The 27,102-nt window shown below is 40.0% G+C and overlaps 1 protein-coding gene across 1 annotated transcript in view; it reads left to right on the top strand.

Moving 5' to 3' along the window:
- The window catches only part of ADAMTSL3 (ADAMTS like 3), a 376,368-nt gene that overhangs the window by 218,602 nt on the left and 130,664 nt on the right, over positions 1 to 27,102 (top strand). The window contains 6 exon segments of the mRNA XM_089906711.1: positions 1,208 to 1,319; positions 4,353 to 4,491; positions 5,616 to 5,666; positions 6,360 to 6,564; positions 11,702 to 11,849; positions 13,362 to 13,446. Of these exon segments, the coding sequence (XP_089762837.1) occupies positions 1,208 to 1,319; positions 4,353 to 4,491; positions 5,616 to 5,666; positions 6,360 to 6,564; positions 11,702 to 11,849; positions 13,362 to 13,446 (740 nt within the window).

Genomic DNA, 27,102 nt, shown 5'->3' with positions numbered 1-27,102 from the left:
AAAGTTTCTGTCATTTTGTGTCTGAGAAAAACTTTATTTCATTGATTACTGATTGATAATTTGATCATAGATTGTTTATAAGTTGACAATTGATAATTGATTAGCAATGAATAATTTGGTTGTAGAATTCTAGATTAAAAAACTCTTGTCCCTCATCACTTTGAAGGTATGCTTTTGTTTTCTTGCATCCATTATTGTCTGTGAGAAGTCTGATGCCATTCTGATTCTCACTCCTTTGTAGGGAATCATTTTTTTTCTTTCTGATAACTTTCAGAATTTCTCTTTATCCTTGTTGTTGTATTTTTTACAATGTCTGCTCAGAACTTTATGAATATTTTTAGACTGAGTACTTCTGTTTTTCTTAAGGTCTAGGAAATTCTCAACAATGATGTAATCAAATATCACCTTTTCATTATTTTTTCTATTCTTTCTCTTGAACTCCATGTGATGCTGGCATTTCTGGATCTATCTCCCACAGCTTAACCTTTGTTTTCCCTCTCTTTTTCTCTTTGTGTTGTGTTCTGGGACTTTTCCTCAATTCACTCATTTGTTCAATCAGGAGGGAAGGGAAAAAAAAGTAGGGAGAGGACTTGCTGCCTGAGTAAAATAACCTGAAAGTAAACTTACCTCTGTCTATAACTGCTTGCTCACTCTCAGTGGTACCCCTCCTCTATTTTAATTAGATACTGAAAGGCTTCTATGCAAACACCATGGATTTGTGTACATTTGAGTTTCTATAGTTGTGCTTTCAGAAGGATTTTTCGGAAGGATCTGCTTAAAGATGCTTAAAGATGTTGTTATTATAAATGTAAGAATCGCAGTTTGTGCCATGTTGTAAGCAAACCCAGATTACATTTCCTGTCTCATTTCCTGTTCTCATGGAAATTAAAAGTATTGGGAAGAAAAATAAAACTTAAATAAATAAACTAAAAATGCACCTACATTTTTGTGAACTCATTCACAGGCATAGAATTATCTGGAAAAATGACTCCAAGGAGATTGGTCAAAGATCTTCTGAGATCCCATTTATGACAAATCTAATCGAAATGCTGTCACATCTTAAAATTCTGGGAATCTTCATGTACCAGAGTTTATTGTGATAGATGTGTTTGTCTACGTAGGTGACTTGTGTTCACCTGATGTTGAAAGATGTGGAAGGCACTAGCTCCTTGCATGCGAATATGTTATCAAAGTTGTCTCCGTCCAGACCAGGTACACTGCGGCCAAGGACAGCGTGGTCCAGTTCTTCTTTTACCAGCCAATCAGTCATCAGTGGAGACAAACTGACTTCTTTCCCTGCACTGTGACATGTGGAGGAGGTGAGGCACAGACTTTGTTCATGAATATTTAGAGCTCAGAGTTAGAAATGACACGTTTGCGTTTTTGAAGCTGACTTTAAAGTTAGTGTGGTACTACTAAATGTAAAATAGATAGCTAGTGGGAAGCAGCTGCGTAGCACAGGGAGATCAGCTCTTTGTGACCACCTAGAGGGGTGGGGGAGGGGCAGGGTGGGAGGGAGGGAGAGGCAAGAGGGAGGGGATATGGGGATATATGTCTATGTGTAGCTGACTCACTTTGTCATCCAGAAGAAACTAACACAACATTGTAAAACAATTATACTCCAATAAAGATGTTAAAAAAAAAGTAGCGTGGTAATTAGAGATGTGTAACCACACAGCATCTTACTCAGTGGCCTGGAATGCAGTGGTTTTAATGAATGTGCGTTTGCTTTATTCTTGAACATAGGTGAAAACTGGATGTAGAAAACACCCTTTACTTTGGGCAAAGAGCTGGAAACATGTTTGCATGTCTCTCATGGACTCCAAAATAAAAGCCAAGAGATAGGGGGGATTTTTAATTCTTACCTATCAGAAAAACAAATGTCTCTTTCTTTTTAATTTATTCCCTAGCTCTCACACACAGAGAGACGTTCTCATTTGGACACCTAAGTTAAAAGAGAAGCTTTCGTTCTGGGAGGGACATGTATAATGGGACTAAGCTTATTAGTTCAGTTGGTTCAGTTCTTGGGAGGAGAATAGATGTTTCTCATAGCTGGTGCTCAAGGAAAGACACGATCAGTCCTGCTGGAACCTTCAGTGGAAGCTCCTGGCTGTGTGACTGTCCACCAAAGATAGCGTTGGCTGTAAGGACAGAAGGAACATTTTAGGCTCCTTTTGGGGGTCCCCCAATATCCTGCCACTTTCTATACACTGGCAGAATTTCAATACATTTGTTCATAATGTAGGAAGGCAGTCTGCCTTATTTCTTTCTCTTTTAGATATCTCTGTACTGCTACAAAATTAAAGAGGAAAATTAATTGTCTCTCCCCAAGTTATAAACACCTGTATGCTCCTTGTTCCATTTAGAGCAAAGATTTTTTTTCTTTAACTCAAGGAGCTGTAATCTCATTCTCTTATTGTCTTGGGGAAAAATAAAAACATACCCATAAAACCCACAAGGAAAGCATGACCAAAACTCAATTATGTTAGTAATCAAATCTACATGATTTGTGTTAAGTGGCATTTCAGGGGTTTTGCTGTAATCAGGAAAATTAGCTCGCTGGTCTCCAAGGTATTTGGATGGACTTTCCTGGTCTTGTCTGCAGTCATCTATGCGGGATACTTGAGACTAGTTTGGAGAACGTACCGAGATTGCCGCTGTCATCTGATGTTGCAGACTTTCTAGCAGATATTGGCACCCGAGTAATACTTTATTGACTCCGTTTGGATTTTCGTTCCTGTGGTTTTGACCTTGCTTTCCATAATGCGTACCAGTCTGTCCTTCTACACTCAGCTTACATTTAAGCCTTGACTTGTAGAAAGCTGTCTATTGGTTTATAAAATCAGATTCCTCTCAGCAATTGGGCCTTTAAATGTATTTTTAGAACTTGAGACCAGTTGGCTGAGGCTGAGAACTTAACTTTGGGGGGTTTTTTTTTTTTTTTTTGTGGGTGTTTTTTTTGGTGAAGAGCTCATTCTGGTTTTGAAAAATTACTTTTTTAAAAACTTAACATGACACTTATGTAGTGACAGGAAACCTGGAATCAAATCTTTCAGGAAGTTAGAAGCATCATTTTGTGAGTTGTTTTTTAAGTCTATAGCACTCATCTTTGTGGAATGTTCACTTTCCTCAGAGACTGTACAAATTGAATTTAATAGAATCAGGAATAAGTCTTCATTCCTTCTTCTTTGAAGGTTTATGAGGCAGAGGCAGATGTAGGCGGGGAGGGTTTTGTTCCTCTCTGTGTAGACAATGCTTATTTTCCCAGTTAGAAAGTTCATTGTCATCAGAGGTACCCCTAGGTACCCCAGGACAGGAAATAAGTGAAATGTACAAGCAATGGAACATTATAAAAAAGAAAGAAGCAACAGTACAAGGGTAGTTCTCAGAAATGTAATGTTGAGTGAGAAAAGTAGAAAGCAGAACAGGACTTAGAACACAGTATCATTAATTTAGTCAAAACAGATACACACAAAACAAAATTACATAAGACAGATGTATAGTTAAGGACATATAAACAATAAATAGATGTCTCTGGGGGATTGTAATGGGAGTGGTGATGGGAGAAGAGAAAGTATACGGAAACAAGAGAGCCTTGCACAGTGCCAGGATGAGGAGACGTGACAATGCATAACTACCTTCTGTACCTGAGCTCCAAACATTTTCAAAGGCGTCTATTGTAACTTTTAGTTGTAAGTGCTAAGAGTAACACAATCAGTTCAAGTAGTCATTCTCCATCTTGGCCACACATGTTAGTCATCTTAGAAGAACCTGAGAGTCTTTTTTAAAAAGTCTTTTTTTTGCTGCTGCTGCTGTACCATATCACCTAGCATCTGTCTAGAGATTTACATTTTTAACAGAGCTTTGACGCACATGATCTTATTCGCTCCCCACAACAACTCTAAACCTAAAGTAGTTCGGGAAACTGAAAATAGCACTCAATCCAATTGTTAGCTCTCCATAGGTGCTTTGGCTAAAGAGCCTTACACCCCCTTGGGATTAAGCAGTGGGGATCTGCTGCTTCTACTACCCCGCAGCCTGGGAATAAAGGAACAACTTTATTTCTTTGGTCTCAACGCAATCATGGCAACAGAAAGCACCCACTCCTTCCACTTGGACCAGTGGAAATGCTGATTTCTTGGCTACAGTGCTTCTGATTTAATTGGACCAGGAAGGGACCTGGGCGTTGGTGTAATAAAAGCCTCCCAAGTGGTTCTGTTATACACCCAGGGTTGAGAATCACTGAGTTAAGTTTCTGAAAGAGGAATAAAAAAGTGTGTGGCAAGTGATAACTTTGCCAAGTAAACCCCAAATGGATGCGATCTTCAGACTTTCTTGTTCTGCTGCTTTAGGGTATCAGCTCAATTCTGCTGAATGTGTGGATATCCGGTTGAAGAGGGTGGTTCCTGACCATTATTGCCATTACTACCCTGAGAATGTGAAACCAAAACCAAAACTGAAGGAATGCAGCATGGATCCTTGCCCATCAAGGTTTGCATAACTGCCCATACCCTTTTTCCTTTAAAAAGAAACAAATCAACTGCAGCTGTGACTGATCCACCGTTGCCAGGCAACACGTTGCCATGGCGTGGCCTTGAACATACACTGGTGGCGGGTACCTGTCTTCACATTTATAACCGTGGTCAGTAGGAATTAGGCTCACAGCTTACTCAGTCTAGTTCTCTCTTGCGGCCTATGTGTCCATGTGCTGTGATCTTTGACTGTTTATAATGAACCTCTTTGAGCATCTCCTGCACATACAGCATGAACGTTCTCTTCATCCAAGTACAGTGTCTAGTCCATCCGACAGCCGTAAATATCAGTAACTCACCATTTTAGCTCTTTAAACTGGGTCACCGATCACCACGTTTTGACTTTTGAAGTGTACACATTAAGGTCAGTATAAATAATGCACGGTGCAAGGAAGTGAAGAGTTTTAATGCCAGAGCAGTAAAGCTATGCATAAACTATCCTGCTGCATAATTTAGTACCTGATGACTTGGATTGTCTGGGGAAGTTTCCTGGCTTTACTACAGTATCTTAAAATAACAGCATACTGTCAAGTCCCAGAATCCCCCACTTATCTGCCAGCTGGCTAAGGCAGAAGTGTGCAAGCGGAAAAGGAAGCATTCTCAGTGGATTTCATTTCCTATCACGAAGCAGTGCATGTCCGGTAATCCCAGGTGTATGTAATTATTAATAGAGGCCTTTTCAAAAGGCAAATTCTGTGAAACAAAATGGTTTTCTAAAGATCCTGCTAATATGACAGTGTGTTAATATCATTAATATATTTTATCAGACTAACCTGCTAAGATGATAAAAGGGAATAAATAGATTTATCTAAATTAAGAGAAGCTCTTTCCTTTGATGAATACATATTACTAGTTCCATTTTCTACATTTTCATATAGAATTGGGGATGTTGTGTGTCAGAGATTTTCCTAAAAATTAAGGAGATCGTGGCTGAATTTGGGGGGAAATGGTTCATAACACTCGGCATATTTAGTTTTTAATTTGAAAGAACTCTGTCTTTTGGGATATCACACCTGTACTGGTCAAATTAATAAATGCGTTACTTGATTAGAAATTATATTCTCACAATGATTTCATTTGTAGCGATGGATTTAAAGAGATCATGCCCTATGACCACTTCCAACCTCTCCCTCGGTGAGTTACAGGTTTCCTTTTTCTTTCTGTAATATGCTCTAAGTAATTTGCAAGGAACTGTAGTATCTGTAGCAATAGACTAAAATGTAAGAGGGGCAGTTATTAGACCTTTCACAGAGAGATAAGGGAACACAGACTGCAAGTCCGTAATAAGAAAGATCTTTCTAAGAATTATATGGAATAGGCTGGCTCAGAGGGTGATGTTCTCTGTCACTGGAGATGTCAAGCGTATCTTGATAACTGGGTATTATAGAGGGACCTCAAGCATTGCAATTGATCAGAAATTTGCATTCCCTTTTATACCTAGATGACTAGGATGGTTCTTTCCGACTTTGAGATTCTATGATTCCCTAGTAATGTTGTCCAGTGGTGTTTTATAGTTTAGAGACTGTTTGAAGATGCTTTCACACTCTATAGTTTAATTTATTTGATTCTCACAATGGCCCTGTTGTGGTAATACATGAGGGCAGGCGTCTTACTCCCATTTGACAATAACCTTCTGGCCAAAGGAGTTAAGTACCTTGTGACTGCAGATTGTGTGCAGCAGTTAAGATTAAAGTCTTAAGGTTCCAATTCTGTGCTCTTTCAACTGAACCACAACTGTTATCCCAAGGCTGTACTTTTTGCAATCAACTTTGCAAACTTGAAACAAGCAACAAATGAATAATGTGTTTTCGTTTGTTTGCTTTTGAGCTGGGAACATAATCCTTGGACTGCGTGTTCGGTGTCCTGTGGAGGTGGGATTCAAAGACGGAGCTTCGTGTGTGTGGAGGAGTCCATGCATGGAGAGATACTGCAAGTGGAAGAATGGAAGTGCATGTATGCACCTAAACCCAAGGTTATGCAAACCTGCAATCTGTTCGACTGTCCCAAGTGGGTTGCCATGGAGTGGTCTCAGGTAAGATTTGAGTACACGCCAATTTTTTTAGAAATTTATGAATTTTAGGCTGCATTGGGTCTTGGTTGCTGTGTGTGGGCTTTCTCTAGTTGCAGCGAGTGGGGGCTACCCTTTGTTGCGGTGCGTGGGCTTCTCATTGCGGTGGCTTCTCTTGTTGTGGAACACAGGCTCTAGGCGTGGGGTTCCAGAGTGCAGGCTCAGTAGTTGTGGCGCATGGGCTTAGTTGCTCCGCGGCATGTAGGATCTTCCCTGACCAGGGCTCGAGCCTGTGTCCCCTGCATTGGCAGGTGGATTCTTAACCACTGTGCCACTGGGGAAGTCCTGAGTACATGCCACTTTTTAATTCAATCTCATATTTTAATGATTATTTGCTATGCTCCCAACACTGTACTGGGCAACTTGGGGGAGGCAGAAGTTGTATATGAACGGAGTTCCTACTCCCAAAGAGCTTGGGAAGAGCCAGTTGGAGGACAGTGTAAGAGAGAACATTGCAGGCATCAACGTAGGTAAGAACAATTAATTAAGAACCATGGTACATCTGAACGGAACAGGCATTGGAGCAGAGTTGATCGGGAAGTCTTTGTTGCCCTTGTAGTGCTTGACCCATCTTTAAGATTTAACCAAACGAGAGCCTAGTGAAGACATCACTGTGAGGTAGGGCCAAGCCGAGACGGCTGAGCAAAGGCAGAAATGACACAGAATGACTAGATGTTGAAAAAGACCCTAATTCATCTGGATTAAAGAGAGAACCCATGTTACTAAGAATTGGAAGATTGGGGCTTCCCTGGTTGCACAGTGATTAAGAATCCGCCTGCCAATGCAGGGGACACAGGTTCGATTCCTGGTCTGGGAAGATCCCACATGCCGTGGAGCAGCTAAGCCCGTGTGCCACAGCTACTGAGCCTGCGCTCTAGAGCCCGGGAGCCACAACAAGAGAAGCCACCGCAATGAGAAGCCCGCGCACTGCAACGAAGAGTAGCCCCTGCTTGCCGCAACTAGAGAAAGCCTGCGCGCAGCAACCAAGACTCAATGCAGCCAAAAATAAATTAAAAAAAAAAAAAAAAAGAATTGGAAAATTCAGATGGAGATGATAAAACTGACATTAGAGGTATGTTCTTAGTCTGGTGGTTACTAAGAAGCTTCGCTGTTTTTGTTGAAGAAAATAAATGTAATATATTTTAAGTAATTGAGATAATAGACTGATGCTGGGAAAGACCAGAGGCAGGCAGCCTATTTGGAAGCCATTGAGGTGTCAGGTGGTGGGAAAAGAGAAAAGGGCAACATCACAGAGGTATAACAAGGCCTCGTGTTAGATTAGCTTAGTTTCCTCTCTAGGGAGAGGAGCAAGTAAACCTCTAGAGCCAATAAAGTGCAGTTGGATTAGTCAAAAAATTGCAGGTATTGGTATTTAATATTTTAAGCTTAAACTTTTAATTTGTAGAGGGTGAGACATAATTGACTCATGTTTCTTTAGCTCTTTTGAGTGATCCCTACATATTTAGTTCAACACACACATGCATTTATCTATTTATTTATTGAGTGTGCCAGCTGCCATCCTAGGGAGTAAATAAAACCTGCTTCTCCCCCCCCACCAAAAGCGCATAATCCAGTTGCAAACACCATATACGCAAATGAACAGCTGTGATGCAGTGTGACGCTGCAGTGAGCTGTATGATGTCCTGTATGGCTGGCACACAGAGGTGGGGTGATTCACTCTACTTGAAGGTGTCAGAGCAGGTTTCCGAAAGGAGGAAGCACTTGAACTGAAACTTGAAGAGTAGAGATAAGTGAGTTTTCTGGGTGAAAGGCCCGCTTCCAGCCCCAGTTTACAGATGCTATCTCATCACAGTCCTTTTCTGATATCCCTGGCTCAAAATCATCACCCCCTACTGCTTCATTTGTACTTAATAAAGGGCAGTAGTTATCCATCCTTTTTTGTTCATATACCAAAAGAAGTTTGGAAAATTACATACCCCTTCATATATATTTAGGTTGACATCTAAAATTTTTATCACAAGTTTAAATTAAAAAATATCAAAGAATGTCATTTCTAACACGTCTTGAAGGCTGACATTTTAAAATAAAAGTGTTATAGCATTAAAAAAAATATGTCCAGTAGAATGTAAATGCCATGATGGTTTCTATCCTTGCCATCTTCCATTTTTAAAAAACATATGAACAAGCTCTTGAATAATTTGAATGTTTTGCATTATTTTCTCCTTGAACTCACATTTTTAAACCACTCCCCCCCACACAGAATTTATCCTAATATAATGTACTTTTATGCTTTAAAGTCTTTTATTGGTTACCCTATACTACTTTTCTCTAAGAAAATACATGTAGCCGTTGAAATTAATTTATTTTAATTTCCTATAGCCGTAAAGCTTTAAGTATTAGAATTGTTCCCCTGGATTAAGTTATTATTAAATTTAACTTTAGTACACAACCAAAATAACAATTAAATGTATTTCGATTTCTCGTGAATGATTATTATACATAAAAAGTAAACTTTCCTTTGAAATGAGTCTTCCAAGAAGGTGAGTGGGGCTTTAAAAAATAGTCCATTGCCAGAATGAAACATGGGATCAGCAGTAATTTTATTCTTAATTTTAACTGTTGATTTCTTGTTTTAGTTTGTTTTGCATGTACACACTGGGAAGCCTTGTTCACATAAGTCACTAGACTGAGATGGAAGGATTTTATTATGGCAAGGTCGTTCGGTTCTTTGAACTCGAGTTATATGCCAAAAATCATATTGTGATCTCTCCTCAAAAATCAACATTACTTCTACAACCCGCAGAGCTTGTTTTCCACTCTTACAGGTCTTACCCATATGTTTTGTGCTGTCTTTAGAGCTTTTATTACCACCCCCACCTCATCTATATCATGACTTTATTGTCACTTACAATACCCAAATGAAGGATTGTTAACCAACGCATCTCATTCACCCTTCTTGCCTCTTCATACTTTCCACTTTTTAAAAATCAAACACATTCTCAGTGATGAGAATTTGCTATCATTAAGGATGTGTACAGCTTGAAAGAGGAGTTCTGGGAATGTCGTAAACACTGACCACATTATTGGGGTAAGTGTCCAGCTTCCTGAGAAGCTACTGAGGAAATAATATTCCTTTGGATTGACCAGTTCTAGGGTAGTTATACATTATAATCATATTGTTTTCTTTCTCTTTGGGGCAGAATTTTTTTTCTTTCTTGGCCAATATAAAATAGCCTCTTAAGATCACATATATTTCAAATAGGTGAATGTGGGGGTAGGTGAATCCGTTTCCCAGACGTCAGATATAATCTCAAACCTCACTAAATTCATTCAGTATTTGTTCAGTGGTCATAAGAGTGGCATGAGGGAATAAGAGAGGTTTCCTGCTATTCTGCTCTTCTTAGAGATGGGTCTATGCTGAAAAAGGCCTCCATATCCTCTGCAACTCATCTGTGACAATTGAAGAAGCATCCATGGACTCAGGAAAGAATCTTTAAGCTTTATGAAGCAGTGGTGAAGTCATTATTTTGACAACAGGAGGCTCTAGGAAGGATTTCCACTCTGCCTCTTAGGAACTGCATGACCTTGAGCAAGGGCCTTAGGTGGTGGGCTGTTCATTTGCTCATCTGTTAAATGGGAGTGAAGCTGCTAACCTGCCAGTGTGTCAGGACGGTTAGTGAGATCACATCTGCAGAACAGTGTGTGTTCTCTAGCACATGCCCAAGGCTTTTTGACCTCTCCCAGGGGTGGATCCAGGATTGGTGGGGCCTGAAGTTTATACCATATGGAAATGACTCTTTAAAAAATCTATTTTATTCAAGTATAGTTGATTTACAATGTTGTGTTAATTTCTGCTGTATAGCAAAGTGTTTCATATATATATATATATATATATAATACATTCTTTTTCATATTCTTACCCATTATTGTTTGTCACAGGATATTAAATATAGTTCCATGTGCTACCCAGTAGGACCTTGTTGTTTATCCATTCTATGTATAATAGTTTACATCTGCTAATCCCAAACTCCCAATCCATCCCTCCCCTACCAAGGAGGTGACTTTTTAAGAAGAAAGAATACAAAACACAAATATTGGGTATCTAAGTAAATGTTTATGTACAATAATGAAAGAAATTGTAAGAAATTACAAATTTTTTTAAGTTGACAACCCTAATATGAACTCTGGACTTTAGTTAATAATAATGTATCAGTATTGGTTTATCAGTTGTAGCAAAGGTACCACACTAATGCAAGATATTAACAATAGGGAAAACTGTATGTAGCAGAAAGGGGGCATATGGGAACTCTCTGTACTATCTGCTCAATTTTTCTATAAACCTTAAATAGTCCTAAAAAATAAAGTCTTGATTTAAAAAAAAACACACAGACATATACATACATATATGCTCACCAACATAATGTACATAAATTGAAAACAGATCCTGGATGTTCATGACATGAAAATATGCCATTCATAGACAAGAGTACCTTCCAAATCATAAACAAATAATTCAAGAAAAAAAAATCCTGACAACACAAAGTTCATAAAAACTCAGAGAAAATAGCATAATGTTTTTATTAATTTTAAGTGTCTGATACATCTAGAATATATTTTTCCTAAACTTTTTGGCTGAATACTCTTCGATGGCCCTTTCATATGACAACAATTTTGGAAGATCAGTTTCTATACACAGAATAGAAGGATAATCCTCTAGCATGGTTGAGCAAAATTTGATATTTTTTTTAATTAATAGTTTAGAAAAGTTTCTTTTGTCTTCACAAATTGTTTTGGATGATGTCATGTGAATTTTTAATCAAATTTGAGAAAACCTGTATTAAGTTTCTTTCAAATTTGCGTAGAAAGATTTCAGGGCATTTCAGTTTTTCTTGCGCTGTGACCTCACCTGAAATACTTCTCGAATGGAGAATGGGAAGGAAGCCTTGCAAGGGAGGGGTCCTGAAGCATAAGAATCATGGGAAATCAGCCTCCACCCCCTTCCTTACATAATGTTTATCTAACGGTCTTTTGTGTTTAACATTCATGTAGATTAGTGACTCTCCTGTGCATGAGACCTTAGTACCTTTGTGGATCTCTTCATGAACAAGAATTTCATTGGCTTCTCTTTTCATCTTTGAAGTGCACAGTGACTTGTGGCCGGGGTTTACGTTACCGGGTTGTTCTGTGTATCAACCATCGTGGACAGCACGTTGGTGGCTGTAATCCACAACTGAAGTTACACATCAAAGAAGAATGTATCATTCCCGTCCCGTGTTACAAACCCAAAGGTAAGTTTGTGGTGCATTTTAAAGTTAAATCAAACGGTGTTTTCCAGCTCTCTTACTAATATTGCAGCATTTGAATTTCAACATACTAACTTTCTTATAAAAATTGTTTTACTGACAGATTACAGTAGACCCATCCACCTAGATAAGGAAGTTAGACCTATGTGACTAATTGGTCTGGAGAAGAAACTGAGCTCTTATTGATTCAGTACATATAGAGTGGCTCCTGTCTAGACTTATATTAACATTTCTTGGTGGGCATAAAATAATTTGATGCAGTCCCTGCTTTGAAGAAAAAGGAGAAGGAAAATTCCCACATGCCTTCCACCAGAGTGTACATTTCTTGAGGAAGAAACAATGCCAGCTTCATCATATGTCCTATTGCCTACCATGAATGAATGAAGACTTACAGTTCCCAATCTAGATTTATAGATGCACTTAGAAATTATTTTGTAGTTCCTACTTGTTCCACATTGACTTAGCAGAAATGGGTAGCATCCATGGGTAAGGAAGTCTTGGCATCATCTTTTGGGTGTATGTTCCTCTCTAGACATGATTATTTCCATATACGTACTTTAGTAAGGTATTACCAGTCCTCGTGACAAGTATTTCCTTTTGGAAATGGAAAAAGAATTACTCCCAAGTATCAATGCCAAGGAGTCTTCCTTAGTACTTTGGAGAGGATGATAAAATTCTTCTTCATTATTTCTGGGTGCATTATTTACGCAAATAGCCTCATAGGCAACTAACTATTCAAAAAATATTTATTTGATGATGTCTGTCTTCCAGAAAAATCACTGGTTTCCATGCAAGGTACAAACACTGATTATATAACTTCTTTAGTGAAGTCTTTTCTCCGTATTTCTGCAGTCAGTGGTACTTTTATAGCCACTTTCTTAGTGTCTGTGATTTCCCTGAAGCAGTCCAAAATTATTTCCTTTCTCATTTCATAATTAGATTGTTTCTTTCTTCACATCTTAGGAAGCTTCAAACAAAGGACAGAGAGGGGCACCAGCTTGCTTCTGCAGGCCAGTGGTAATTAGTAATCATTTCCCTCAACAATTATAGCAATTAAAGTTTGAATAAACCATAGCACTGACTCTCCTCCTCCCAACTTTCTAAGCCTTCTATGGTATTTGCTTTTCTCTATTAATTTCCTCATTCAATGGGCAAAAAAATGTGTGGAAAAAGAAAACAAATGGATAACGGTTGAAGTAAGAGCTTTAATATGCAAACAACAGATATTGGTACTGATTTATAAAAGGCATTTTTGTGCTAACTTGGAGAATGTATTCAACTGTGTCATGGGGTTGTTTGGTTGCATTTTGATAATGTGTTAATTAAAAAAATGTATGACAGAAATTTTTGGTTCCATCCAGAAGCCACTTCATGTACTGTGCATTTGAAAAGCGTGACCTCTTAATTGATGAAATCTTCAGCAAATAACAATCACATATCCAACTCTTGAATGAGTAACAATAATTAAGCTCGTTGTTTATGTTCTCTTTTTGTCAGAAAAAAGTCCAGTGGAAGCGAAATTACCTTGGCTGAAACAAGCACAAGAACTAGAAGAGACCAGAATAGCAACCGAAGAACCAACGTGAGTCCAGGACCTTTTATGGAAGTAATCAGAGCATAGCCAGCTAACATGATATATGTAATTTTTGTACTCATTGGAGTACAATGATATGTTTCAAATCCAAATGACCTGGATTTGCAGACTCTAGAGAGCTTGAGCTGGCTAGAATTCTTCTTTATTTCACAATTCAGCAGTCCTGCTTTGGCAGTATCTGTGAGAAGCCCAGAAAAGAACAGTGCTGTTTAACTCAAAGCAGACCCAGTGGTCTGTAGTTAAGAGACTGAGGATAATTCCTAGATCTAGATTAACACATATGATTTGACCAAAGACCATCATTAAACAAACAGACAGTATTAAACAAATAAACCAAGTCATTCCATGGTTAAGTCATGGTCAATGTCTATAAAACCAGTTAGGCCGAAATGTATCAGGGTGGCCTGAGTGATTAAAAGAAATTCCAGAGCTGCTGTGGGGCAGTGGAAAGAGTATGGCACTACAAATCTTGGAGCCTAGTACCACCACTTTTAACTATGTGACCTTAGAGAAGTCTTTAATTTTTCTGTGTCTCATTCTCCTTACTTATAAAATGAGCAGGCTGGGCTTGATCTCTCTAGGGTTCGTCCCAACTCAAAAATCCAATGACTTCTATCCACATGGGGTTTGGCAAGTCTGGATTGTAATGGTATCCATGGAAATAAAGTATTAAGAGCATATTAAAGAAACATTCTGGAGGTGGAGGTATAGGGACCTAAAAAGAACAAGGAATCAAAGATGTTGAATCTAACCCAGCAATCTAGAAGAACAACAGCGTGAATGGTAGACTTGAGGAATTGGATGGGACGGCTGATTCCCCATCAGGCATGTGAAGTCCTGGTGCTGACAGGCTATCACAGGGAGAGTGATTCACAGCGTGTCAGAGGAAAGGGGATCTCAGAGATGATATGGCTGGTCTCCCTCTCAGAGCAGGCATTTCTTCTTCAACACCTTCAGCAAGGGCAGAGTTCACTGCATTGAGAGACAGCTCATTCTTGGGTTGAACAATGTGAGTTATTTGCAAGAATTTTTTTTCCTGTTGAGCCAAAATACAACCTCCTGCAAATTTCTGCTTTCTGAAACAGAGAAAAACACATCTATGCTGCATCCCACGTGACAAGTTTTCACAAATTTGCAGAAAGCTGGGTCCCAAGAGCACTGTCTTTCCCAAGCTCGTCATTCTTAGCCTTTTCAGTGGTTTTCACATGTTGTTTTTAGATCCCTTACCAACCCCATTGCTTTTTTCAGAACATGCTCTCATTTGTCAGTGTCCCTTTTAACTGTAGTTCAGCCCAGCAGTGAGCCCTTCCAGGAGCACATGAATTCCTTGTCTTTGAGAAGGCTCTGTGCCTCTAGTGATGCAGGCCAAGAGAATTGGCACATCACACTTATGACACATGCACAACTTTTCCACATGGACTACTGTCCGATCTGGATGTGAACCCAGAAGACACTGTGGACACCGTGAGGTGAATGACCCCAGAGTAAGTGATTGAAAAGAGAAGAGTGTTTGGCTCATGATGGAAGCATGGAGATCTAGAATTGGAGTCAGAAGAAGTGGAGCATGAAGGAGTAAACCCAAGGAAAGCTCACTGTTAGAAAGACCAAGGGAGCAAAGCATTTAAGGAGAGGTGTAGCAGGTAGTATTCAAACCTCACCGAAAGCCAAGGAACAACTGTGGGGACTGAGAAAAGGCTGTTTTGTGACAAGAAAGTCTTTCTCAGTTAATTTTAGAGCAGTAGCATTCAAAGTGTAGAGAAGTAAAACGTTGCAGAACTTTAAGTAATGAATTCTGAATTGGAAGGAAATGGGGCAATGGGTATTTGACTACTAAAGAAGGAAGACTGGTGGTCAAGTTGATGGAAAGGAATGGTTATATGTATGTGTTTAATTTTTGTTGTTGTTTTTCATCTGAAGTTAGGACAGCCTTAAACGTATTAAAAAGATAATAAGGATTTTAGACAAGTCAGTTACCGTCTCTAGACTTCGCAGCTGTACAAGGAGGGTGTTAGGCTAAAAGCTAAAACCTTCTCCCAGCTCTCATCTCCTATGATTCTGTAAGGGAAGGAACCTATAGAAGGAAAGGGACTTTTGAGACACCTGCAAGGGAGTCTGTAGCTGTCATATAAGGACGGTCATGGAATTCTCAGTCTTGAATGATGCATCCTACCAGGGTCTCTTCTCAAAACACAGTTAGATCACAATTGCTAGTCCTTCTGCTTGTCCTCTCTTGGTTGAGTGGTTTGCTCTCAGTTCCCCAAACTAGAAGCCTGCAGTCATCCTTGCCTCTTGCTCATTCTTCCTTTATCTGTAATTAACTACTGAGTTGTGCAGTCATATCTACTATAATCTTTCTCTGTTGCAGCTCCTTCTCTCCATTCCTACTACCATCCTGTCCAGGTTCTGAAATCACTAGCAGGACACTTACAACAGCCTTCTAATCTGCTCCCCACTTGGTCCCCTGAAATCTATCCTCTAACCCAAAGTAGTGTAGCTAAGGCACAAATCTGATCTTTCTTACAACGTTCAGAATATCCCGGTGTTTCCCCATCCCCCCAAGACGTACGCTCGTTCACCAGGCTAACAAGCTGTAGCAGGGTGTTAGCCTTCCCAGCTCCCAGCCTCATCTCTGACCTCTTCATTACTTTGCCTTGAATGGGATGCTCCAGCCACACTGGACTGTTGGTTGTTCCTTGCCAGCAACAAGCTGCCACTCACCTCAATCCCTTTAATCATGTTTTCCTCTCTATTGGGAATGCCCCTCAACTGCTGTGTTTTTTTGTTTGTTTTTTTTTATCTATTTGGCTGCGCCGGGTCTTAGTTGCAGCACGTGGGATCTTTTCGTTGCGGCATGCGGGATCTTTACTTGCGGCATGCGGAATCTAGTTCCCTGACCAGGGATCAAACCCAGGCCCCCGGCATTTGGGAGCACGGAGTCTTAGCCACTGGACCACCAGGGAAGTCCCTCACTTGTTTTGTTGTTGTTGTCACTGTTTACTCTTTATTTTATTTATTTATTTTAACATCTTTATTGGAGTATAATTGCTTTACAAGGGTGTGTTAGTTTCTGCTTTATAACAAAGTGAATCAGCTATACATAAACATATATCCTCATATCTCCTCCCTCTTGTGTCTCTCTCCCACCCTCCCTATCCCACCCCTCTGGGTGGTCCCAAAGCACCTAGCTGATCTCCCTGTGCTATGTGGCTGCTTCCCACTAACTATCTATTTTACATTTGGTAGTGTATATATGTCCATGGCACTCTCTCACTTTGTCCCAGCTTACCCTTCCCCCTCCCTGCGTCGTCAAGTCCATTCTCTACATCTGCGTCTTTATTCCTGTCCTGCCCTTAGGTTCTTCAGAACCTTTTTTTTTGTTTTTTAGAATCCATATATATGTGTTAGAATACGGTATTTATTTTTCTCTTTCTGACTTACTTCACTCTGTATGACAGACTCTATGTCCATCCACTTCACTACAAATAACTCAATTTCGTTTCTTTTTATGGCTGAGTAATATTCCATTGTATATATGTGCCACATCTTCTTTATCTATTCATCTGTCGCTGGACACTTAGGTTGCTTCCATGTCCTGGCTATTGTAAATAGAGCTGCAGTGAACATTGTGGTACATGACTTTTTTTGAATTATGGTTTTCTCAGGGTATATGCCCAGTAGGAGGATTGCTGGGTCATATGGTAGTTCTATTTTTAGATTTTTAAGGAACCTCCATACTGTTCTCCATAGTGGCTGTATCAATTTACATTCCCACCAACAGTGCAAGAGGGTTCCCTTTTCTCCACACCCCCTCCAACATTTATTGTTTACACATTTTTTGATGATGGCCACTCTGACGGGTGTGAGGTGATACCTCATTGTAGTTTTGATTTGCATTTTTCTAATGATTAGTGATGTTGAGCATCTTTTCATGTGTTTGTTGGCAGTCTGGTGTCTGCTTTGGAGAAATGTCTATCTAGGTCTTCTGCCCATTTCTGGATTGGATTGTTTGTTTTTTGGATATTCAGCTGAATGAGCTGCTTGTATATTTTGGAGATTAATCCTTTCTCAGTTCCTTCATTTGCAAATATTTTCTCCCATTCTGAGGGTTGTCTTTCATCTTGTTTATGGTTTCCTTTGCAGTGCAAAAGCTTTTAAGTTTCATTAGGTCCCTTTTGTTTACTTTTGTTTTTATTTCCATTTCTCTAGGAGGTGGGTCAAAAAGGATCTTGCTGTGGTTTATGTCATAGAGTGTTCTGCCTATGTTTTCCTCTAAGAGTTTGATAGTGTCTGCCCTTAAATTTAGGTCTTTAATCCATTTTGAGTTTATTTTTGTGTATGTTGTTAGGGAGTGTTCAAATTTCATTCTTTTACATGTAGGTGTCCAGTTTTCCCAGCACCATTTATTGAAGAGAATGTCTTTTCTCCATTGTATATTTTTCCCTCCTTTATCAAAAATAAGGTGTCCATATGTGCATGGGTTTACCTCTGGGCTTTCTATCCTGTTCCATTGATCTATATTTCTGTTTTTGTGCCAGTACCATGCTGTCTTTATTACTGTAGCTTTGTAGTATAGTCTGAAGTCAGGGAGCCTGATTTCTCCAGCTCTGTTTTTCTTTCTCAAGATTACTTTGGCTATTCGGGGTCTTTTGTGTTTCCATACAGATTGTGAAATTTTTTGTTCTAGTTCTGTGAAAAACGCCATGGGTAATTTGATAGGGGTTGCACTGAATCTGTAGATTGTTTTGGGTAGTATAGTCATTTTCACAATGGTGATTCTTCCAATCCAAGAACATGGTATATCTCTCCATCTGTTTGTATCATCTTTAATTTCTTTCATCAGTGTCTTATAGTTTTCTGAGTACAGGTCTTTTGTCTCCTTAGGTAGGTTTATTCCTAGGTATTTTATTCTTTTTGTTGCAGTGGTAAATGGGAGTGTTTCCTTAATTTCTCTTTCATATTTTTCATCATTAGTGTATAGGAATGCAAGAGATTTCTATGCATTAATTCTGTATCCTGCTACTTTACCAAATTCATTGATTGGCTCTAGTAGTTTTCTGGTAGCATCTTTAGGATTCTCTATGTATAGTATCATGTCATCTGCAAAGAGTGACAATTTTACTTCTTCTTTTCTGATTTGGATTCCTTTTATTTCTTATTATTCTCTGATTTCTGTGGCTAAAACTTCCAAAACTATGTTGAATAATAGTGGTGAGAGTGGACAACCTTGTCTTGTTCCTGATCTTAGAGGAAATGATGTCAGTTTTTCACCAGTGAGAACGATGTTTGCTGTGGGTTTGTCATATATGGCCTTTATTCTGTTGAGGTAAATTCCGTCTATGCCTACTTTCTGGAGGGTTTTTATCATAAATGGGTGTTGAATTTTGTCGAAAGCTTTCTCTGCATCTATTGAGATGATCATATGGTTTTTCTCCTTCAGTGTTTTAATATGGTGTATCACATTGATTGATTTTCATGTATTGAAGAATCCTTATATTCCTGGGATAAACCCCACGTGATCATGTTGTATCATCCTTTTAATGTGTTGTTGGATTCTATTTGCTAGTATTTTGTTGAGGATTTTTGCATCTATATTCATCAATGATATTGGCCTGTAGTTTTCTTTCTTTGTGACATCTTTGTCTGGTTTTGGTATCAGGGTGATGGTAGCCTCGTTGAATGAGTTTGGGAGTGTTCCTTCCTCTGCTATATTTCAGAAGAGTAGAAGGATAGGTGTTAGCTCTTCTCTAAATGTTTGATAGAATTCGCCTGTGAAGCCATCTGGTCCTGGGCTTTTGTTTGTTGGAAGATTTTTATCACAGTCTCACTTTCAGTGCTTGCAACTGGTCTGTTTATATTTTCCATTTCTTCCTGGTTCAGTCACAGAAGGTTATGCTTTTCTAAGAGTTTGTCCATTTCTTCCAGGTTGTCCATTTTACTGGCATATAGTTGCTTGTAGTGATCTCTCACGTTCCTTTGTACTTCTCAGTGTCAGTTGTAACTTCTCCTTTTTCATTTCTTATTCTGTTGATTTGAGTCTTCTCCCTTTTTTTCTTGATGAGTCTGGCTAATGATTTATCAATTTTATCTTCTCAAAGAACCAGGTTTTAGTTTTATTGATCTTTGCTATCGTTTCCTTCATTTCTTTTTCATTTATTTCTGACCTGATTTTTATGATTTCTTTCTTTCTGCTAACTTTGAGGGGGTTTTGTTCTTCTTTCTCTAATTGCTTTAGGTGTAAGGTTAGGTTGTTTATTTGAGATTTTTCTTATTTCTTGAGGTAGTATTGTATTCCTATAAACTTCCCTCTTAGAACTGCTTTTGCTGCATCCCATAGGTTTTGGGTCATCGTGGTTTCATTGTCATTTGTTTCTAGGTATTTTTTGATTTCCTCTTTGATTTCTTCAGTGATCTCTTGGTTATTTAGTAGTTTACTGTTTAGCCTCCATGTGTTTGTATTTTTTACAGATTTTTTACTGTAATTGATATCTAGTCTCATAGCATTGTGGTTGGAATAGATACCTGATATGATTCAATTTTCTTAAATTTATCAAGGCTTGATTTGTAACCCAAGATATGATATCTCCTGGAGAAATTTCCATGAGCACTTGAGAAGAAAGTGTATTCTGTTGTTTTTGGATGGAATGTCCTATACATATCAATTAAGTCCATCTTGTATAATGTGTCATCTAAAGCTTGTGTTTCCTTATATATTTTCATTTTGGATGATGTGTCCATTGGTGAAAGTGAGGTGTTAGAGTCCCCTACTATTATTGTGTTACTGTCGATTTCCTGTTTTATGGCTGTTAGCATATGCCTGTTTTATGGCTGTTAGCATATGTATTGAGGTGCTCCTATGTTGGGTGCGTAAATATTTACAATTGTTATATCTTCTTCTTGGATTGATCCCTTGATCATTATGTAGTGTCCTTCTTTGTCTCTTGTAAAAGTCTTTATTTTGAAGTCTATTTTGTCTGATATGAGAATTGCTACTCCAGCTTTCTTTTGATTTCCTTTTGCATGGAATATCTTTTTCCATCCCCTCACTTTCAGTCTGTATATGTCCCTAGGTCTGAAGTGGGTCTCTTTTAGACAGCATATATATGGGTCTTGTTTTTGTATCCATTCAGCCAGTCTGTGTCTTTTGGTGGGAGCATTTAATCCATTTACATTTAAGGTAAATATCGACATATATGTTCTCATTACCATTTTCTTAATGTTTTGGGTTTGTTATTTTAGGTCTTTTCCTTCTCTTGTGTCTCCTGCCTAGAGAAGATCCTTTAGCATTTGTTGTAAAGCTGGTTTGGTGGTGCTGAATTCTCTTAGCTTTTGCTTGTCTGTAAAGCTTTTAATTTCCCCATCAAATCTGAATGAGATCCTTGCTGGGTAGAGTAATCTTGGTTGTAGGTTTTTCTCTTTCATCACTTTAAATATGTCCGGCCAGTCCCTTCTGGCTTGCAGAGCTTCTGCTGAAAGATCAACTGTTAACCTTATGGGGATTCCCTTATGTATTACTTGCTGCTTTTCCCTTGCTGCTTTTAATATTTGTTCTTTGTATTTAATTTTTGACAGTTTGATTAATATGTGTCTTGGCATGTTTCTCCTTGGATTTATCCTGTATGGGGCTCTCTGTCCTTCCTGGACTTGATTACCTATTTCCTTTCCCATATTAGGGAAGATTTCAACTATAATCTCTTCAAATATTTTCTCAGTCCCTTTCTTTTTCTCTTCTTCTTCTGGGACCCCTATAATTCGAATGTTGGTGCGTTTAATGTTGTCCTAAAGGTCTCTGAGACTGTCCTCAATTCTTTTCATTTTTTTTTTTCTTTATTCTGCTCTGCAGTAGTTATTTCCACTATTTTATCTTCCAGGTCACTTATCCGTTCTTCCGCCTCAGTTATTCTGCTATTGATCCCTTCTAGAGAATTTTTAATTTCATTTATTGTGTTGTTCGTCATTGTTTGTTTGCTCTTTAGTTCTTCTAGGTCCTTGTTAAATGCTTCTTGTATTTTCTCCATTCTATTTCCAAGATTTTGGATCATCTTTACGATCATTATTCTGAATTCTTTTTCAGGTAGACTGCCTATTTCCTCTTCATTTGTTTGGTCTCATGGGTTTTTACCTTGCTCCTTCATCTGCTGTATGTTTCTCTGTCTTCTCATTTTACTTAACTTACTGTGTTTGGAGTCTCCTTTTTGCAGGCTGCAAGTTCGTAGTTCACTTTGTTTTTGGTGTCTGTCCCCAGTGGCTAAGGTTTGTTCAGTGGGTTGTGTTGGCTTCCTGGTGGACGGGACTAGTGCCTGTGCTCTGATGGTTGAGGCTGGATCTTGTCTTTCTGGTGGGCAGGACTGCATCCGGTGGTGTGTTTTGAGGTGTCTGTGACCTTATTATGCTTTTAGGCAGCCTCTCTGCTAATGGGTGGGGTTGTGTTCCTGTCTTCCTAGTTGTTTGGCATAGGGTGTCCAGCACTGTAGCTTGCTGGTTCTTGAGTGAGCTGGGTCTTAGCGTTGAGATGGAGCTCTCTGGGAGAGCTTTTGCCGTTTGATATTATGTGGAGCTGGGAGGTCTCTGGTGGACCAATGTCCTGAACTTGCCTTTCCCACCTCAGAGGCACAGGCCTGAAACCCAGCCAGAGCACCAAGACCCTGTCAGCCACACGGGTCAGAAGAAAAAGGAGAAAAGAAGGAAAGAAAGAGAGAAAGAAAGAGAGAGAGAGAGATAGAGAGAGAGAGAGAGAGAGAGAGAGGGAGAGAGAGGGAGGGAGGAAAGAAGGAAAAGAAAATAAAAAGAAATAAATCTATTAAAATTAAAAAGTAATAAAAAAAAGAAGAGAGCAACCAAACCAAAAAACAAATCCCCAAATGATAACAAGCTCTAAAAGCTATAGTAAAAAAAAAAAAAGGACAGACTGAACCCTAGGACAAATGGTAAAAGCAAAGCTATACAAACAAAATCACACAAAGAAGCATACACACTCACAAAAAGAGAAAAAGGAAAAAAATATATATATCTATATATTAAAAATAAAGGTAGAGAGCAACCAAATCAATAAACAAATATACTAATGATAGTAAACTCTAAATACTAAACTAAGAAGATAAATTTAAAACCAGAAACGAGTCAGTTGCATACAGCAAACCCCAAGTCTGCAGTTGCTCCCAAAGTCCACCGCCTCACTTTTGGGATGATTCGCTGTCTCTTCAGGTGTTCCAGAGCTGCAGGTACATCAGGTTGATTGTGGAGATTTAATCCGCTGCTCCTGAGGCTGCTGGGAGAGATTTCCCTTTCTCTTCTTTGTTCCCACAGCTCCTGGGGCTCAGCTTTGGATTTGGACCCGCCCCTGCGGGTAGGTCTCCAGAGGGCGTCTGTTCCTGCCCAGACAGGACGGGGTTAAAGGAGCCGCTGATTCGGGGGCTCTGGCTCACTCAGGCCGGGGGGAGAGGGGTATGGAATGCAGGGTGAGCCTGCGGCGGCAGAGGCTGGAGTGATGTTGCACCAGCCTGAGGCACACCCTGTGTTCTCCCGGGGAAGTTGTCCCTGGATCATGGGACTCTGGCAGTGGCGGGCTGCCCAGGCTCCCGGAAGGGGAGGTGTGGGTAGTGCCCTGTGCTTGCACACAGGCTTCTTGGTGGCTGCAGCAGCTGCCTTAGCGTCTCATGCCCGTCTCTGGGGTCCGCGCTGATAGCTGCGGCTCGCGCCCGTCTCTGGAGCTTGTTTAGGCGGTGCTCTGAATCTCCTCTCCTGGTGCACCCTGAAACAATGGTCTCTTGCCTCTTCAGCAGCTCCAGCCTTTTTCCCAGACTCCCTCCCAGCTAGCTGTGGTGCACTAGCCCCTTCAGGCTGTGTTCACACCGTCAACCCCAGTCTTCTCCCTGGGATCTGACCTCCGAAGCTGGAGCCTCAGCTCCCAGCCCCCACCCGCCCTGGCGGGTGAGCAGACAAGCCTCTTGGGCTGGTGAGTGCTGGTTGACACCCATCCTCTGTTTGGGAATCTCCCTGCTTTGCCCTCCACACCCCTGTTGCTGCGCTCTCCTCCGTGGCTCTGAAGCTACCCCTCTCCGCCACCCGCAGTCTCTGCCCGCGAAGGGGCTTCCTAGTGTGTGGAAACTTTTCCTCCTTCACAGCTCCCTCCCACTGGTGCAGGTCCCGTCCCTATTCTTTTGTCTCTGTTTTTTCTTTTTTCTTTTGCCCTACCCAGGTACGTGGGGAGTTTCTTGCCTTTTGGGAGGTCTGAGGTCTTCTGCCAGCGTTCAGTCGGTGTTCTCTAGGAGTTGTTCCACGTGTAGATGTATTTCTGATGTATTTGTGGGGAGGAGGGTGATCTCCACGTCCTACTCCTCCACCATGCTGAAGGTCTCCCCCCTCACTTGGCTTTTAAGAAGGTTTTTTTTTTTTCCTTGTTATAGAAAATTTCAAGGCTGTATAAATGAGGTGAGAAGAGTGTAACGAACCCCCATGTGTCCATCACCCACCTGCAACAGTTATCAACTTGGGGCCACTCTTGCTTCATCTACACTACTACCTCCAGTCCACTGGGCCATTTTGGAAACACACCCAGACAGCATACCATTTCATTCATAAATATTTCAGTATGTAGCTCTAAAATAGAAAGACCTTTTTTGATAACCACAATACCACTTTTTAAAGTGTGGTTCTCAAATTGCTTCCTGTAGAAGCATCTGTGGTGCTATTTAAAATGCAGATTTCTGGACCTCACCAAGTCAGACATTCTGGGAGTGAGTCCCAGTCACCAGCACTTTTTTTTTCTTTTGGCTCTGCCAGGTATTTTTTAAATTGTGGTAAAATGTACATAACCTAAAATGGACCATTTTAACCCTTTTTAAGTGTACAGTTCATTGATATTAAGTACATTGATATTGTTGTGCAACCATCACCACCATCCATCTCCAGAATTTCTCATCATCACCAACCCAAACTCTGTACCCACTGAACACTGACTCCCCACCCTCCTATTCCTACCCCCAGCCCCTGGTAATCTCTGTTCTACTTCCATCTCTATGGATTTGTCAGCAGCATTTTTAGCAAGCATGCTGGGTGACTGGGGGTGGGGTGCATCCAAATTTGGGAACCATTGGGTCAGATAGTCCTGAGGGTCCCTTTTAAGTTCTGAAAATATGGTTTGTTTTACTTAACTGGAAAAGGCCCATATCGTGTAAGCTTAGCAGGTTCCAGCCCCGTATCCATCCCCAAGCCTGCATGAACTGTCAGCCCAACCCGACTTTGCTGGTGGCTCTTCCAGTCCGTATTCACTGTGCAAAGCTGGTTCACCCTTTCCTCCTGTAGGACACCACTTCTTTCTTCCCATCACGGAAAACCGAGGCCCCAGCACCTGTTCCCGGGCCTGAGCGGCTGCCTCTCTCCACCTTCCTCCCTGTTTCCCTCTGTGGTCTCTCTGCAATTTTCCTTTATAATTCAAGCTGTCTGGCAGCTTCTGGCCTGTTCCTGGCTGTCTAGTGTGAAGTTTATGGTTTCCTCCTACCACTTCTGACTCTAGTCATTCCCTTGATTTCCAAACAAAACCACAACATATCTCAGCTTCCAGTTCATCCTTTTATTACCCCTGTCTCTTGTGGTTTGGGGATGCTTGCTTGTTGACAGTGAGCTGTATTTCAGATCCCTTGAGGAAAGCCTCCCAAACCCTCCTGGAGGAGCTAAATATTTCTGCCTCTGTGGTTAACTATGGCCCGAGCTCTGAATTTACATAGAAAGTGGATGTTCAAAAGGCTTTTCTTTTTAATTAGAAAAATAAAAATTATAGCTTATAAAGCTAAGCCAGGGAACTCCAGTTTTGACCTTCTTAACTTTCAGCTGTGGAATGTGTTGACAGTTGATACGGTTCATTGTTGTTTTAAAAGTTCTTCCCTGGAGCCTTCCTAGTTTCTACGGGATTCACAACACTTCCTTAGTCATGCTGCCCTCCCTCCCGTTTCTCATATATGAGAACCAAGGATTTAGAGCACTTTGTGTATTTTCTTCACTGCTATTTTAGCTTCTGCATTTGTGCTATTTGTATTTGCTAAAATCAAATTAGGTTATGTTTCAGGCAGCTGTTTTTCTCACAACAACTGCAGTAAACAACTAGTATTGAGGACTTCTTTTGTGCCAGACTGTGTTCTAAGTGTTCCATGTGGATTAACTGATTTAATTCTCACAATGACCCCATAAGGAGGCATTATTATTAGCTTCATTTTAGGGATGAGGAAACAAAGGCATAGATTAAGGAACTATCCAACATTTCAGAGCTATTAAGTGGTGGATGGTGATTCTCTGGCATGTCATACTAGGAAGAGCTCCAACTTTATGTTAGGAGACCTGAATTCAAGTCTCTCCCATCCTTAGGTTGGTCTAATAGGGCAGGTAGAGAAGTTAGTGATTATATTATGGTATTGTAAGGCTTAGGGGGTCAGGGATGGCTTCCTGGGAGAGATGGTACATGAAATGATGCCCTAAGATGTACACAGATGTCAGAACAGCATGTCAGGTATCGAGGTTGCATGTTGGCCAACTGGCCTATGGGGGCCACACCTGGACATTGAGGTACTAAGCGTGGAGAGGGGGCTGGAGGAGAAGTAGGTGGTAATGGCAGCTAGGAAAGTAAGCAAGTCTTGGAGGTCTTCCATGGTTCGTAAAGGAATTTGGACTTCATCTGGAGGCCGTGAGAGCCATTTAAGGATTTTTAACAAGTGATGTAATCACGATTACATTTTTAGAGAGATCTTTCTGGATGTCTGCAGTTTGTTTCTAATTATTTACTATGATAAATAAAACTGTAGCAAATCTCAAATTGCCCATCTCTTCATCTCTAATTGTCTCCTTGGGACACATTTGCTGGGGTGGAATTTCTGGGCCAGAAGATAGGCACGTTGAAGGCATTTAATTTCTACTGTCAAATTTCCTTTTTAAAATTTAAACCAAAGATACTATAGTGTTCAGGCAGTGCTGAATCTTGTTTTGTTTTTGGTTTTCCCCCATAGTAATTTTAAAAATGAAATTCTCATTAAATTGGAGGAGATCTTTGTGCATTTTTTTCTGGGAGATTATACAGATGGCATACTCTCTAAGACCCTCTATATTTAAGGATGCCTTTCTTATACCCTCAAATGAGCAGGAATATGAACTCTTGTTTAATAAGCTATCTTCTTTTTTTTTCCTTAAAACTGGACATATGGCTCTGGATATTGAAAAGGAAATATTTGCGCCTAAACTGTCCTTCCTCCTTGTGTTGTGAACCTTTTTTTTTTTTTTTCTGCTTAGATATAAGATTTTCCCCATATACTTAAAATTAGAGGATTTTTCTAGAATAAGACCAGGTTCTATTTTCTTTTCAATAATTTTGGTAAACAGTGAGGGCTTTTAGGACATAGATTCAAATCTTTCTTGGGTGCATGAAAGTTTTCTTCTGTTGTATTTGTGCCTCTTTTCTGTTATTTTTCTTATTTATTCTTAAGGTTCACCAACTGTCTGTATTGCATCTCTTCTCTATTTTTAACATGTGATATTTTCCCCCACCTCTTTGTCTTTTTTCCTCCATGTTTTGGAAGCACACCTCCCCTTCAAACAAAAGCACTTGCCCTCCTCCTCATTGAATGTATTTCCTACTATTCATTTGGATTTTCTTCTATCATA

Source organism: Delphinapterus leucas, chromosome 2, assembly GCF_059928025.1.
Source record: "Delphinapterus leucas isolate spDelLeu-1000000601 "Yukka" chromosome 2, BTC_Dleu_Yukka2, whole genome shotgun sequence".
In the NCBI taxonomy this organism is placed as follows: domain Eukaryota; kingdom Metazoa; phylum Chordata; class Mammalia; order Artiodactyla; family Monodontidae; genus Delphinapterus; species Delphinapterus leucas.
Note: the sequence above shows the minus strand (reverse complement) of the source record. Positions and strands in the feature narration are given on the sequence as shown.